This window comes from Platalea leucorodia (genome assembly GCF_965183815.1).
Source record: "Platalea leucorodia genome assembly, chromosome: Z".
Taxonomy (NCBI): Eukaryota; Metazoa; Chordata; class Aves; order Pelecaniformes; family Threskiornithidae; genus Platalea; species Platalea leucorodia.
Genome location: NC_138858.1, coordinates 83,826,895 through 83,842,104, shown reverse-complemented (window position 1 = coordinate 83,842,104; position 15,210 = coordinate 83,826,895). Strand labels below are relative to the sequence as shown.

At 36.4% G+C, this 15,210-nt stretch overlaps 1 protein-coding gene across 14 annotated transcripts in view; it reads left to right on the top strand.

Moving 5' to 3' along the window:
- MEF2C (myocyte enhancer factor 2C) overlaps nt 1–14,286 on the top strand; it is a 141,990-nt gene extending 127,704 nt beyond the window's left edge. For 12 of the 14 annotated variants that reach the window (XM_082336537.1, XM_082336532.1, XM_082336535.1 and 9 more), the window contains 3 exons: nt 1,344–1,473; nt 2,361–2,496; nt 9,556–14,286. In XM_082336537.1, coding sequence (XP_082192663.1) covers nt 1,344–1,473; nt 2,361–2,496; nt 9,556–9,877 — 588 coding nt within the window. In that variant the 3' untranslated portion in view covers nt 9,878–14,286. The remainder of the gene's footprint in view (nt 1–1,343; nt 1,474–2,360; nt 2,497–9,555) is intronic. The other 2 variants (XM_082336534.1, XM_082336533.1) reach the window with 1 other exon arrangement.
- The last annotated feature ends 924 nt before the right edge of the window (nt 14,287–15,210 follow it).

Genomic DNA, 15,210 nt, shown 5'->3' with positions numbered 1-15,210 from the left:
GCTCAAAGTCAACCAAGGCAGTGACAAGCTGTCTGCATCAAATGATTTATTCCAAGGTCCTTAAAACTGATACTTTCTAAGGGATTCTGTGAATGGCTAGGTCTCCTGAAACCAGGTATAGCAACACAGTCTGCAGCCACTGGGGCTGTGGAAGAAATAATGAATTCTTAGAGAAAGTCTTGTTCTGAAAGCTGGATAGGTTGTCCTCGCAGTTGAAACAAACATCCCATTAGAAGGACAAAGAGGAGATCTATGAAGTGTTATTTTTCCAAACTATGCTCAGAAAGTGTTTAATTTGCTGCCCCTATCAGGTGAAACTATTCCCTAGGCTAGAAATCTGCATCCTGGTAAATATTTATATTCACTAATTTTTAATGCTCCTTTCCTATGCACTCAGTCTGAGGATGTTGATCTGCTTCTGGTAAGTGGTAGTGATGTTCATCTTAATAACGAGGAAAAGAAAATCAGTTCTTTTGTATGATTGATACTTGTGTAGGTGAAGTGTTGTTGAAATAAAATGGAAAACTTTACCATAACTATTTTGTGAACAAAAAAGTCATCATAATTTTTAATTTAGCAATATCGAAGGCCAGGTGCAGTTGTTGCACATATTCAAATGATGCATGCTAGAATAAAGCTTTCTCATTGCTGGTGCTTTGAGAGCGTATAAAGTTGTGCTGTTGAAGATGGCACAGCCTTATGACATTTTTTTGGTGGCTCTCTGGTCATTTTATCCTGCCGCTCACAGGATTAGAGTTCTCTAGTGCAATTTTTACAGTGCAACATCTAGTGCCGCGGAGTTAAAGATAAGCGTGTAACTGCTGTGCTACCTAACACTCTTGAAGTTTGTTTTATTGCACAAAAACGAAGTAGTCAGAGCACCATCTGCTGGTAAGAGCTCAGTGTTCAGCAGTCTCGGGGTGCCCCTCACTTTCAAAGCATAAAATCCGGTAGGGCTGGGTCTGGGGGGGTTTCTTTTGCCTTTTTTTTTTTGCTTTTTTTCTCATTTGAGTGAAAAGGAAAACGATGGGAATATAGTTTACATATTTCATTAGTTTTTCACAAGATCTGTTCTTCTCCCCACAATAAAAGCAATCTTACTTGTTACTACTTCAGTTACCTAGGAGATACTGATGTAATGGGTTACTATGGTGACAACTGGTCTCTTGAAGGCTTGTAAATGATAGGGTTTGCAGAGTTCATAAAAGCCACATGTTAAATGATTAATTTCTAGAAATTTGAATCAGCCTGTATTTCTCATGCACAAAACATACCCAGAAAGCTACTACACTCAACTGACTTAAAACTAGTCAATAATATGTTTATTTTACTTACTTTAAAAGAATCAGAGGATAAATAACTCCCAGTCTGCTCAGTCATTGGCTACTCCAGTGGTTTCCGTAGCAACTCCTACTCTACCAGGGCAAGGGATGGGAGGATACCCATCAGCCATCTCAACAACATATGGTACTGGTAAGTATGGGTGCAGGATGTAAAGGGTGGGGGAGGGAGCAAGATGCTGACAAATGTCTATCTCAGTTCTAATGAATAAGCTAATGTTCGTTGGGAGAAACTGAAAAATTCATAGCTGATATGCTTTTGCACTTCATTTACTTATTCTGTGTCTGTCACTAACTTGAGACATATCTATTTAAAAGTTAGCTATTTTGTTCGAATGGAAGACTGTTTTGATAGCTTTATTTCATTGACTTTAATAAAAAATGTAACTTAAAAGACATTTCTTAGTCCTCTAATATAGGCAATTTCATGTAGTTGAGTGCACTTTCCTAAAGTCATGAGGGTAGTGGGAGCAAGCAGCTTCACTGGCTTCAAAACAGAGTTCTATAACTTTGTGGGCTATCACATAGTTACCTGGGAGTGACTAGAAATGAAGCCTCAAGACATCCTTTCCAGTTCCCATTGCACATTGCTGCTGTATAGAGCATGCTAGCGAACAGATCCAATGCTCTTAGAGAAGTCATGCGTTGTTCAGATATAGGCTGCCTGCTGGGTTCTGCAAGGAAGACTGTAACCAAAATATTATTGTGTTTTTCAAGTCTTTGACTCTGTGAGAATGCATCTGTAGTTATGGTGGGTATACAGGCTAAAAATGCTTTGGATCTTCCCGATCCAGAAAAGCCCTGCTAAATTGCAGAATAATTATTAGTGCATTATTTGCTCCCAAGTTAATGAGTTGAGAGAAGAGGAAGGTCTACTTTTTCTGCTGCAACTTAATGTGATTAGTGTAATTAAAATTAAAAGGCTTATAAAGTGACGTGAAAATTACAATGCTAGTTATTTTTTAATTGCTTCCTCTTTAATTCTCTTTCAATTATTGTCTTTTCTGTTTTCAAATCCAGAATATTCTCTGAGTAGTGCAGATATATCATCTCTCTCCGGGTTTAATACAGCCAGTGCTCTTCATCTTGGTTCTGTGACTGGCTGGCAACAGCAACACCTACATAACATGCCACCATCTGCCCTCAGTCAATTGGGGTAAGCAGTGTTTACTTTGTTTTATCATTCTACAGTGACTTCAGTCTCCGCAGTAATCCCAAATCTGAAATACATCAAGACAACATATCAGCACATATTTACTATGTCTAAGATCTCCATTTCCCCAAACTGGAACTATGTATTTAATGAAAAGTTTGCTAGGTAGCTACAATGAAATATTCTGTGTCCATGACATTTTCTCAGTAGTGTAGTAAAGACTACTGTTCATGTTTTACTCTTTATTTCTTTAAATAGCATTTTATTTCACTATTAAAGACCAAACTAAACACTTACATTATGCAGTTGCTGTATTTTGCCATTTATGCTTTTTATTTCCAGTTACTATAGCACAAACATTTACAGTAAACTTGAAACTTTTCTAAATATTTTTAACCAAGTAAGAGTGGCATAATGATTTGACCTGAGATTAAGCCTTAACCTTATATAATAATTACATACTCCCTTCTGCTCAGCTCTAACATTCAAGTTTCATTTCTTTGGAAATGTTTTCTACAAGCAAATAACATAATTAGGCCTAAGAACCATAAGCCCACAAAACTCATTGTGATTTGCCTGTGTTGAGGAGGATAGGTATTCATGCCCTCTAGTGGCTAATTTCAAGACATTTAATCAAGATTGGTGAAGCACACTGCTAAATCATTTCAGGATTTTTAAAAGTGTGAAAATTCACACAGGGAAGTCACCTAATGCATTCTTGAAAAAGCAACCTATTGGCTCATTGAAGTGAACTTTAAGAGTATGATTTTCAAAAATCCTGGTATCTGCAGTTTCTATTGAGCAAGACTGTAGGCATTCACCAGCATACCACATGTAGCCTAAGGTATGGCTAGACATGTTTGAATTTTAAAAGTTTACATTATAAAAATAGAAGCTGAAAACAGCTGGAGTGTATTTATGGTGAGAAATTTAATTCACATGCATTTGAAAAGTAAACTCCTTTTTTTTTTCCCCAGAAAGAGTTGTTGCACATATGCACTAATTTCTTTGCAAGATGGTTGACATAATATGAAACTATTTAATACTATAAATGTGGCTTAAACTTCAAAATTCTCCTTCTAATTTATCTGACCACTCTTTGTAATTTACTGTAATTTCTTTACCATGTATAGATGGTTTGGGTTTTTAAAGGACAGCTATACAAGTGTTTCAGAGGAATAAAAAATTTTTTAAACTTCATTTCTATATAAAAAAGCATATATAGATACTAACGACATAAAAACATACAACTGAAATAGTTGCTGTACTAGAAAAAATAGTCTTAATATCTTTCTCTTACGCTTATTCTATTTTCTTTTTGAGTTTGCACTGTTTCTGGGGCAATATTCAGGCTAACTGTACAACTAAAGACATAAAGTCTCCAATAAATTGAAAACTCACATTAGATGTCAATGTATAGCCTTACAATAAGCTGATTGTCTTCAGTGGTGTACCAAAGAATGTAATAAGGCTATTTGGTTAACCAAAAGAGTACAAATTAAATCCTAAACTAACTACATGCCTTTTCAGATATGTCACACATCGTCATCTGTTTCTAATTCATATCACAGAATGTCGAAGTGTAATGGCTGTGGCTGGTGGAATACATTCTGAGTTGCTACTTTTATTATTATTCTTTCAGTGATTTGTAAATGAATTCAGCTATGAAAGCTGCTTCACTGACAGTTCTGGAGAAGCCTTCTATCTCTGCAGAAAATCATAAGCATTTCTTTATTTTATTTTAGTCACTGAGTTCTACATGCAAAAGCACCTGTGCTAACCTTTGGATTATTTGAAAAACTTGAAATTATAGAGAACATATTCAGTCCATGTCAACCTGAGCTAGAATTTGCAAGAAGATTAAAACAATCACACAAAATTTTGGTCATCCCCAGGTATTTGAGAAAATACATCTAGAAAGGGTTTGACAACCCAAATCGCTGCGCTGAGTGATTTCATATACTGGAAAGATTTGGCAACTGTGAGATGTTTGTTGGTAACAGTAGGGTGTAAAGACCTGTGAGAAAACAGAGTTACTGGAACTGACATCCTAGTTTTCCAGCAGGTTATGTTTTTCACCGAAGCCTAAAGGTGAAAACCAGCTCTGCTTCCTCAATGTGTGGCAGAAGAATATGGTTAGTAATAGAATAGGATATGGTTAGACGTATTAGCTTGCTCCAAATAAGTCACCAACAATTTCAGCAGCACTGTCAGAGCCATCTTTAAGATAATTGGAGAAGATCTCTACAACCTAACTCTTAACTCTTCATGTTGACTCTGCAACAATACTAGTGCCAGTGGGCTTGAGGGCAAATACCTGAGGGCATGGGAGTAGCTCGCTTTCCCTGTCTGCACAGCTTTTGGCCTTTGCTGAGACTGGTGAATACGATAACAATCTAGAGTCTGTTTTGTTATGATTGGGACATTAAAACATGTCAGACTTTTCAACTTTTTAGGTTAAAAAGCAAAATTGTACTTTCACGGTCTTTTAACTACGTCCACATCTGGAAAAAATACACACAAATTCTATTGAAAATCAATCCCTCCCAAAACTTTGGGATTTTGTCTGAATATTACTGCAATGTCTCTTACAGAGAGGGTTACTGCTTATTTCACATGGACCAAAGAGTCTATCAGAAGTTAATTGCTGCTAAGCAGAAGGGAAGTCCATTCCAAACTTTGAAATAAATGATCTAAATTTTTTAGGCAGAAGTCCATTATATGGAAAATGTCCTCTCTCATCCATATTTCCACGTCTAAGAATCTTTTCTTCCTTAAGTATCATCCACAGGTGAAATTTTGACTTTTCTAAAATATAAGTGCAAACATATGAACAGTATTTCATCTGAAGAATCTTCAGTATAGATAATTGTTTCCATAAAAGAAGTTCTCCAAACTTCTACCCACCTGAACAAAAAATTGCCCAAATTCATGCATACAGTTGACTTGTTCTCTGATTCTTACATAGCAAGCTTATTACTTAGCAGCGATTAATTTTGATTAGGTAATAGCCATAGCTAGATATGGGCAAATATTCTCCATTGAACCAGTTTTACTGAAAAATTTAGGTGCAGTAACATCATGTCCCATGATTTTGTATCAGTTCTGCCAACTTCCTTGTTTTGAATAAAAGCTTTATATATTTAGGATTGAGCCTTTTTTCTTATGCCACCATTGTAAATAAGATGTTCCAGTGATTCAGTTTCATATTATTCTTCATTTAAAAATTTATTTTTAAAGTGTAGACCTTAACATGTGAGAGCTAATCAAAATATCTTCACACAGAAATACTCATTCTGCTTTTACATTGATCAAAAAATACAAAAAAAAAAACCTTTGCTTTTACCTAAAACAAAAACAGAGAGGAGGGAGGAAGGTTGCATTGCTAGCAAGTCAAAAAATATCCTCTATTCTCCTAGTTACAGACTAGCACATAACTAAAGCTACATAACTAAATTTTGCAGTGAATTCTCAATGGTTCCTTATATGTATTTATGGGGAAAAAAATATATGAAGTGAGGAAGTAAACTAATTTAGAGAAGCAAGTGTGGGCATAAAAGAAAAGGTATGTGAGGCTCTTTCTTCCTTCAGTAGACCACTTTCTCCCTCTGTAAAAACCTATCTGGTGCGTGTTCATGTCCTCACTTATCATCCCCTCAGACCTGCACTTCTCTCTGTGCATGCTGGGCTTCCATATCAGTTGGAGATTCGAATAGATGGAGACACACACAGAAATGATCTCACTGGCATCAGCAAGAACTAAACCCACCTGCAAGCTAGTTGCATGCTGACTTGCTGCCCACCTTTTGCACAGCAGAGCTGTGTAGTTGTTCCGTGTTGAACCCAGATAGGAACCTGCATTTCTCCCATATGGGTGTTGTATTCTAAATCAACATCATATTTTCACTCTACTGGTCTCAATAGGAACTGCTGTGTAAAATTAAAACATTAATTTTCTTCATTGTCTCCATAAAATGGAATTTTTTCATACAATATATGGAAAAAGGTGATTATGTCAACATGAGTGGACTGCATGGCACCGACTGAGTGCTTAGAATTATACACAAGTCTTTGAAGTCATTTGCTTTATTTTCTCTGTGGATTTTCCATATTCAAAACCTGTTGATTTTCCAGTGAACTTAGTGTAGGTTTCAAAAGATGAAAATACAGCATGCCTGGACCAAAATTAATTATATAATTCATATGTAATTATATGAAGCAACAGTGTAAAGTATACATTGATACATATAGATCCCAACAGCTGTTTCTACAAACACATACACGAAAAGAAATCATTTTGTAGCAGACAGAATTCTCATTTTTTGTAATACAGCGTCTATTCTAAATAGGGGTCAATCCCCTGTTTAGAATATGGGTCTAAAGACTGCACCCAAGTATTCACCATTCACATCTATGTGTAACAGTAGGTTTCCCTTGTAATTGACCATTTTAGCATACATGAGATTCTCGTTAAAATGTTTCAGAAAATTTTAATGAAATAATGTAAATTATAGTCACCAAAAACCAGATATTAAAATTCAGAAATAGTTTAGCAGAAAAAGACTATATTTTAAAAGGAAAAAAAGTGAATGAGGACTCAAAAGAATTGCTTTAATTTATTTATATTGTTTTAGACCTCAAAAATTTAGTCCTGACCTGCCAAAATGACTTCTTAACCTTTTTTCAATTTACAAAAAAGTGTTCAAAATGCAGATCAACCTGTAGCAACTGCCACAAATTTGTATGCCAGGTATTTACATAACCCTGCTGATGAATCACAAAGAAAAGTGTATAGAGATGCATTCTCTTACTCACTTCTGAAACACTATTAAAAAAGCAACATTGCAGTATAGCAATGCTAGCTGTATTTCATTGAAAATGCAGCTTATCCCTCTAGATTTGTTCCTTTGGGGGCTGTCACACAATAGAATGCAAGTATGTTCCATGTGAACAAATTTGACTGAATATGGTTGTTTTTAACTAGCACGGGTTTTTTAGCTGTCCCCAGCTTTGCAAAGCAGCATGTCATCTGCTCATATCAAACACTTCTAAATCAAATCCCCAGGCTCCACCATCATTTTTTACAGGACTTTCAGGTTTAGCTATAAGCTTGGCATCTAAAATCATATGTAGTCTTATCATACATGCTGAACTAGCAGCCTGTTTTCCCAGGTGAAGTCCTAGCATCTCCTAAGCAACAGAAAAATAAAGTCACTGGAAATGAAAAGCAAAAAAAAAAAGCCAAAACAAACAAACAAACAAAAAAACAGGAATGTGTTTTTGATTCTTGTTGGATTCTTTTCAACAAGTTTTCAGTAAAAGAGTGGAATATTTCACTAAATTGGAATGATGAAGTCTGATATTTACAGTTTCTTATATGTGTTAATTTAATGGTTACAAAAGCAAAGAAAATGTCCTCTTTGCAAAAAAAATAAAAAACACCTATATTTTCTGCTGTGAGGGCTATTACTCACAAACTCTGTGAGTTATGAAAGGGATCGCTGCAAATTTGGCACATTCATCTGTATAGGAATGAAAGGTAGATAAAAGCAATTGGAGGTAGAACAACCTCTTTTCTCTGTTTTCTAACAAGATCCATCCATTATTAAAGACTGCAATAATTCCTGATAAAAGCAGCTAGTATCATTCAATACTGAAGCCATATAGTTCCACTTTAAATCTGTCAGAAGAAAAGAAAACAACATTTTGTCTTTCATCAAAGTAGCAGTAAATGTTGCTTAAGTAAAGCTCAACTCCCAGTTGATGAGATATCAGGAAAAGTGGAATATTTCAATAAACGAAAAGACCACATTTAAACTTAACTGTTTCTTCTATATGCTTAAAAATTACTTCCAAATCCCAATATTTCTTCTGCTTGCAGTAAAAATGCCTGCACATCCCTTTGGGTTAAAAATCTTGTGAGGCCAAGTGGTCTGTTGCCCCTGCTGCTTTCAGTCTCCCCCTGTATAAATACTCACAAGTAGAAACCTTGAAACTGTGTCTCTGGGGTTAAACACTAACTTCAGCCTAGCAAATGGTCCCTGAAGTGGAACATAATGGGAACTGCATGTTGAGAACTCTATTTTAATAACGAAGAGAAAAGTCAGGTTTTACCAGGAGGTGGTGCTTTTGTACAAAACATCCTGCAGATGCAAGTGATCTCATTTCTCCCATAGAGATAAAGCACATTCTCAGTATTCACTCTCCTCCCTGCCTGTTTCAGCTTTCCTCTGCCACTACCTGCCCACAAAAATGCACATAAAGAAAATGAACTTAGAATAGTTATATACCTTGCCTTTGAAAAAGTTTTAGCATAGTTTTAGCATAGCAGTTTCTCTTGATGCTAGGAGCATCCTCTGAGCTGGGCTCTCCTACAGGCAAACAGTACAATCCTGTGACATCTTCCACTACTCTTCAGCTTCTCTTTGGTAGTTTATTCAAAAGCATTCTGGATTGAATTATGAATTCATAGATTTAGACCATAAAATCATATCTAAATCCTTGCCTGGCTGTGGTATTTTATTAATGTCCTAGGACCAGTAATTTCAACTCTATTCTGAAAGGTATAAAACGTACCTGGCCCAGATTTTTTTTTCTGTTTTGCATCTGAAGTCACATGTCAAAATGAACAGCGATAAAAATAGTTGGGTGGATTCAAATTAATTGGATTAACCCCAGCAGAAAGTCCATGCCTCCCCTGTCTTAGCCGGTGCATACACACACACAAGCATTAGTTATAAAGAAACCTGCAGGTGGTTCCAACAGTGCAAAGGCTCGCCTTCCAAAATTTGTTGTGACGCTTGAGTCAAAAAAAGAAGAGAGAGAGATTGAAAGCGAGACCTCCTTTCAAACTGAGGGCATGTCCCACTCAAGCCAACCACATTTGTTGTGATGCTTTCATCTCTTTGAATTTGTGAATTCTGCCCAGAAAACAGTCCTCGTGCTCTCTGCACACGCTGGTCCTGTGTGAGCCTTTACACTGGTGTTTTGTGTGAGTGTTTGTGCATATCTGGGGGCTCCATGCCTCCTCCGTCTGTAACTGGGTTTCCTTTCCTCCTACAGAGCTTGCACTAGCACTCATTTATCTCAGAGTACAAATCTCTCCCTGCCTTCTACTCAAAGCCTCAACATCAAGTCAGAACCTGTTTCTCCTCCTAGAGACCGTACCACCACACCCTCGAGATACCCACAGCACACGCGCCATGAGGCGGGGAGATCTCCTGTTGACAGTTTGAGCAGCTGTAGCAGTTCCTACGATGGAAGTGACCGAGAAGATCACCGGAACGAATTCCACTCCCCCATTGGACTCACCAGACCTTCGCCGGACGAAAGGGAAAGCCCCTCTGTCAAGCGCATGCGGCTCTCTGAAGGATGGGCGACATGATAACATTATTACCTATTAGTTTTTTTTTCTTGCAGTGTGTGTGTGCTATACCTTAATGGGGGAGGGGGGGTCGATATGCATTATATGTGCTGTGTGTGGAAAAAAAAAAAAGTCAGGTACTCTGTTTTGTAAAAGTACTTTTAAATTGCCTCAGTGATACAGTATAAGGATAAACAGAAATGCTGAGATAAGCTTAGCACTTGAGTTGTACAACAGAACACTTGTACAAAATAGATTTTAAGGCTAACTTCTTTTCACTGTTGTGCTCCCTTGCAAAATGTATGTTACAATAGATAGTGTCATGTTGCAGGTTCAACGTTATTTACATGTAAATAGACAAAAGGAAAACGTTTGCCAGAAATGGCAGATCTTTACTGAGAGAGAAAGCAGCTGTTATGCAACATATAGGAAATGTACAGATGTTTTGACAGACCCAGCAGTTGGGTGGCCATGAATTGATGCTAAAAAGAGACTGGGTCACCTAACATACCGAAAATGCTCACAAACATGCAGGCATATCATTAGAGTATGGCACTCAGTTAAAAAGGATCAAAACATTTAAAGAGGACCATACTTGTAAAAATGTTGAGTTCGAGGGCTAACATATTTAATTTTAAAAATTCTGGGTCTGCATCACTTATTAAATAAAAAAAAATATAAAAATATGTACATTACATTTTGCTTATTTTCATATTAAAAAGTAAGACAGAGTTTGCAAAGCATTTGTGGCTTTTGTAGTTTCCTTAAGCCAAAATGTGTTCTTTTTTCCTTGATAGCTTCGCTAATCTTTTAAACAGTCCTGAAGAAACAAACAAAAAGGACTTTTTGTATAGAAAGCACTACCCTAAGCCATGAAGAACTCCATGCTTTGCTAACCAAGATAACTGTTTTCTCTTTGCAGAAGTTTTGTTTTTGAAATGTGTATTTCTAATTATATAAAATATTAAGAATCTTTTAAAAAAATCTGTGAAATTAACATGCTTGTGTATAGCTTTCTAATATATATAATAATTATGGTAATAGCAAAAGTTTTTGTTATCTTAATAGTGGGGAATTATATTTGTGCAGTTGCACATTTAACTATTTTCTTTCAGTTTTTCTTTTACTGGGTATACATTTTACAGATCGAAGTCAGCTGTTGAAAGACTGATCTGTAAAAAGTTAGAATTTACCCATGGTGTAACAACTTAAATCATTTTAATACAGCATTTTACAATCAGTTGGGTGAACTGCGATCCATTGTATATACTGATTAGTTCTTTCATGCTGTTTTGTGCATTGTAACAAGTTAAGGGCCCTTCTGTTACTTAATGTCCTGCGTATCTTGTAGTTTTCCATGGGTTAAATGACAAAGTGGCATAACTTGGCCCTTTCTCATTAATGAAGCTGGTATTCTGCCTGTCAGAATTGGATGTACAGCTCTAACGGCTGTCAGTTACGTGAGTGCAGGTGAATATTTGCAGAAGCAGTAGGGAGAGTTAAAGGGAGGGATCGGCATGAACATGCCTTTTATAAAGATTACTCCCCTCTCTCACAGATGTAAAACTCCTAGAGAGATCATCAATTAAAGGACCACTCAGAAGTCGATTGATCTTACACAGCCAATATTGGCCATCAGGTCCCTGGTTCTCACGGACCTCTGTGGTCACGTCGTCTCACAGTGGGCAGATTGTTGAACAATGCTCCCTGTGTATTGGCACCTGAGCAAGATTTGCTTCAGCATATAGCATCCACGTTTTCTCCTGCCTCATATTGTTCCTTTGACTAAAATAGCTTGACCAGAGGGAATGTATCATCTCTTTAAGTCCCTCTTTGTCCCTCTTGTTTATTAGAAGAAAATGGTATATTCAAATGTTTCGGTTTAACCTTTCTGTTGAAGGGAAAAAGTGTTTAAGCAAAATATTAGTGCCATAGTAAAACTGTACTATTTCTCCTTTTTCCAAGAGACTTTCCAACTCTCACCTACATACACTGACACTATGATGAAGGATACAGCTGTGACAGCTAAATATCAACACAGAACATTTTGTTAAGGGAAATCCACACTCTGTTTCCCACCGATACATGCAGTTGCTGTGCACTGCTCAATGATAGAGTGTACCTCTCTGTAGTAGAGAATGATGAACAGACTACAGTATGCATTAGGACATACGCTTTTCACTTATCATGACTTTATAGAAGCCTGCCTTACAGGCACTTTCAGCCGTGCAGGGGCTAGTGCATAATCTGGAAACTCTTTAAGCAGAGTACTGTGCTACTAATGCATCCATCTTATCTTGTGTAGCAATCTGCAGGGTAAAGAAAAAGATACGCATGTTTAAAAAAAAACACAAAAAAAGCCAAAAAAAAACCACAAAAACACAAAACAAAACAAAAAAAAAGGTAAAATGGGGCCCATAATTAATTTTAAAACACAAAAAAACTGTTTTTGAAACCACTTTCTTCACCTTCAGATGAACCTATACTCATATTCTCTTCTGAGAATTTTAAACTTTGGTGTGTCAAAAATATGCAAATATATCACAAATGTACCTTGTCATTTCAAGAAAAAATACAACTTTATCAGTATTGTAGTAGAAACTTGTCAGTGGGGAAGGGGATTTGGTCTATTGATATATGAAGAATAGCCATATTAATAGTTTACCTTGCGATTTGCCTCAGCAACGCATGAAAAAGGAAAGATACCGTATTTAACGAAGATGCAGTGTAATATATTACTGCAAGTAAATAAGCAGAAAGTAGCGTGAAAAGTATTGCCTGGGCAATTTATATTAACTCTGACAGTGATTTTTGTATAAACACAAGTAGAACAGAATCACGTGAAAATAAATGCCAGTCGTCCCTCTTGTTCCTGCTGCAGAGGGCAACTAACTTATACTGGCAAAATTGTGGGGGATAATGCATATTTGCAAACTGATCTAATGATAAGAAGCACAACTTTGATTGTGAAGTCACTTTCTGTAAACTATAACTGTCTACCTTTCTTGTTCCTTTATCTGTACCTTACCATTTATTGTATTTGCAAAGCTAATTTGGGTTTATTGTGTGATTCCTTTGTATTTAAGGAGTTTGGGGCAGAGCCCTGAAAGAGTATTAACATTTACTTTACCTTAACCCATGCTATATAATGTTTTAGGCAACATTCTTAATTGTAAGTTCAAACACCTGAAGTGGCATTCTAGACATCTGCAAGTATTGTTATAGCTAAGCTAACCTCTATTAAAAGGTGTTGTCAGTTAGTGTTTAATTGCTGGTGACAATTATATGATATACCCTATCTGCACAACCTGTATATTGTATGCATTGAGCCATTCGCAGTAAAGCTTTTGTCATTTCAGTGTTTTTCAGAAGTTGTGTTTTATAACAAAATGGCTTATATTTTTCCCAGAAGAGGAATTTAGCAGTTTTTAATGAATAATATAAAAATATCTGTTGTCCTCAGATCTTTTTCAGGTAAAGCTAGCGTAAGAATAAAAGAACTCATAGACTGTTTTCAAGGATGTCAACCCTTTTGTATTGTATGTGTTATCCTATATACCCTCTTTTATCTATAGTCCTAACAGAGCTGTTTTGTTTTCCTTCTTCCTTCGCCTTGAAGGTAAATGCTTTGTAATTTTTTAAAAGCCACTTGAAACCTCAATAAAGGCTGTTGCCTAAACATGGCATACTTCATCTGTTCCTGTTTGTGCCATCTGCTGTGATGTCGTCAGTTATATGGCATTAATTTCCTGCCACTACAGGTCTCTTGAAGGACTGATGGAACATTGGTGTCTGTTAGAATGCTTCAGACTGTAGATGTAATAAAAGGCTTTTGTTAATATATTTTAACCAAAGATGTGGAGCAATCCAAGCTTTGAGCCACAGACCTTCTGCATCAAAAGTATCTGTTGGATTATTTTCATAATCAGGTGTTGCATTTCTACCTTCCCTGCTCATACCTCAGACTGATCCGTACCTCAGTTTGATTCAAAAAAGGTCAGTTAAGTAACTCATTTAAAAAAAAGTAAAAAATGCAGTACCAGAGTCTTTTGTGGAGTAACTAATATTAGACCTGGGTTACCGCAGGCATTACACTTGGATTGCTTCAGATGGTTTGTTGTATCCTTTTTTTCTTTTTTTCTTCTCTTTCATGGGGATTTGCTTCCATAAAACAATGGTGATAACAAAATAGCTTGTAAATGGGAGCATACAAGCATTTGCAACAAATATTAAAGTAGAGGCTCACAGCGGCATAAGCTGGACTTTGTCGCCACTAGATGACAAGATGTTATAACTAAGTTAAACCACATCTGTGTATCTCAAGGGACTTAATTCAGCTGTCTGTAGTGAACAAAAATGGGAAAATTTCAAAAGATTCTCCTGCTGGAAATAAGGTATAATTTGTATTTTGCAGACAAATCAGTAAAGTTACTGGCTTTCTTAGTGATATGGTGTCTGTGGTGCATTTTTTTATTAATTTAAATAATGTTCCGTTTTCACTGTTTTGCACTGTAACACATGAAAGAATCAGCACTTTAACAACTGGCAGTTGTTGCCTCGAGGTTCCTCTGCCTGTCACTTGTGCTTGCTTAGAAAGTTCAGCACCTTTTTAAGGCTCCCTGAGCATATTGATGCCTCACAAGTGTTAATGCCCCACCACACATCATCCCACCGAGTTAGAGAAACTCCATTAGTGCTCTGGAAGTTAATGTCATTTTGAATGAGGCCATCTGAATCTGGCCCTGATGTCTGAGCCAGCAGAGGAGCTAGGTGAGATAATGCCTGACTTTGAGGTACTTAGTCCCTGACAGGGAATCCATATTCCTGTATATACATGTCCTGCAGTTTCTCCCGGTGCAGAGAACCATGCAAAAACCTTACAAAAAAATGCATGTTCTGTGTCAAAATCATATATTGTTGGGTCTATGCTTTATATATATTCTTTAACATGATAACTTCGTAGGGACGGCATCAGAATTAATCTATTCCCTTTTGTGTACTTTTTTTGTTGTTATTTAATTTTTTCCCTGCTAACATTTATAGTTTTGGAGTCTAAGAATACAAGGATTACTTTAATTCAACAAGATGGTTTTTCATGCCAGAGGCAGACAAGCTATTAATAACTTAAGGTGCTTGGTGAATGTGGCAATTTCAAAAATAGCATTACAAGGCCTAGTTTCTAAATATGTTTATGAAAGAAAACAGCTATGCTTTTATTTACCTGTTGCTTTAATTGACAATTGTTTTAAAAAAAGAGAAGTGTTTCTAGTATTGCAATGTTGGACACAGCATAAAAATTAGATGCTAAAACTGAGATTAAATGTCATTGGTTTTATTACATAATACGTTTTTCT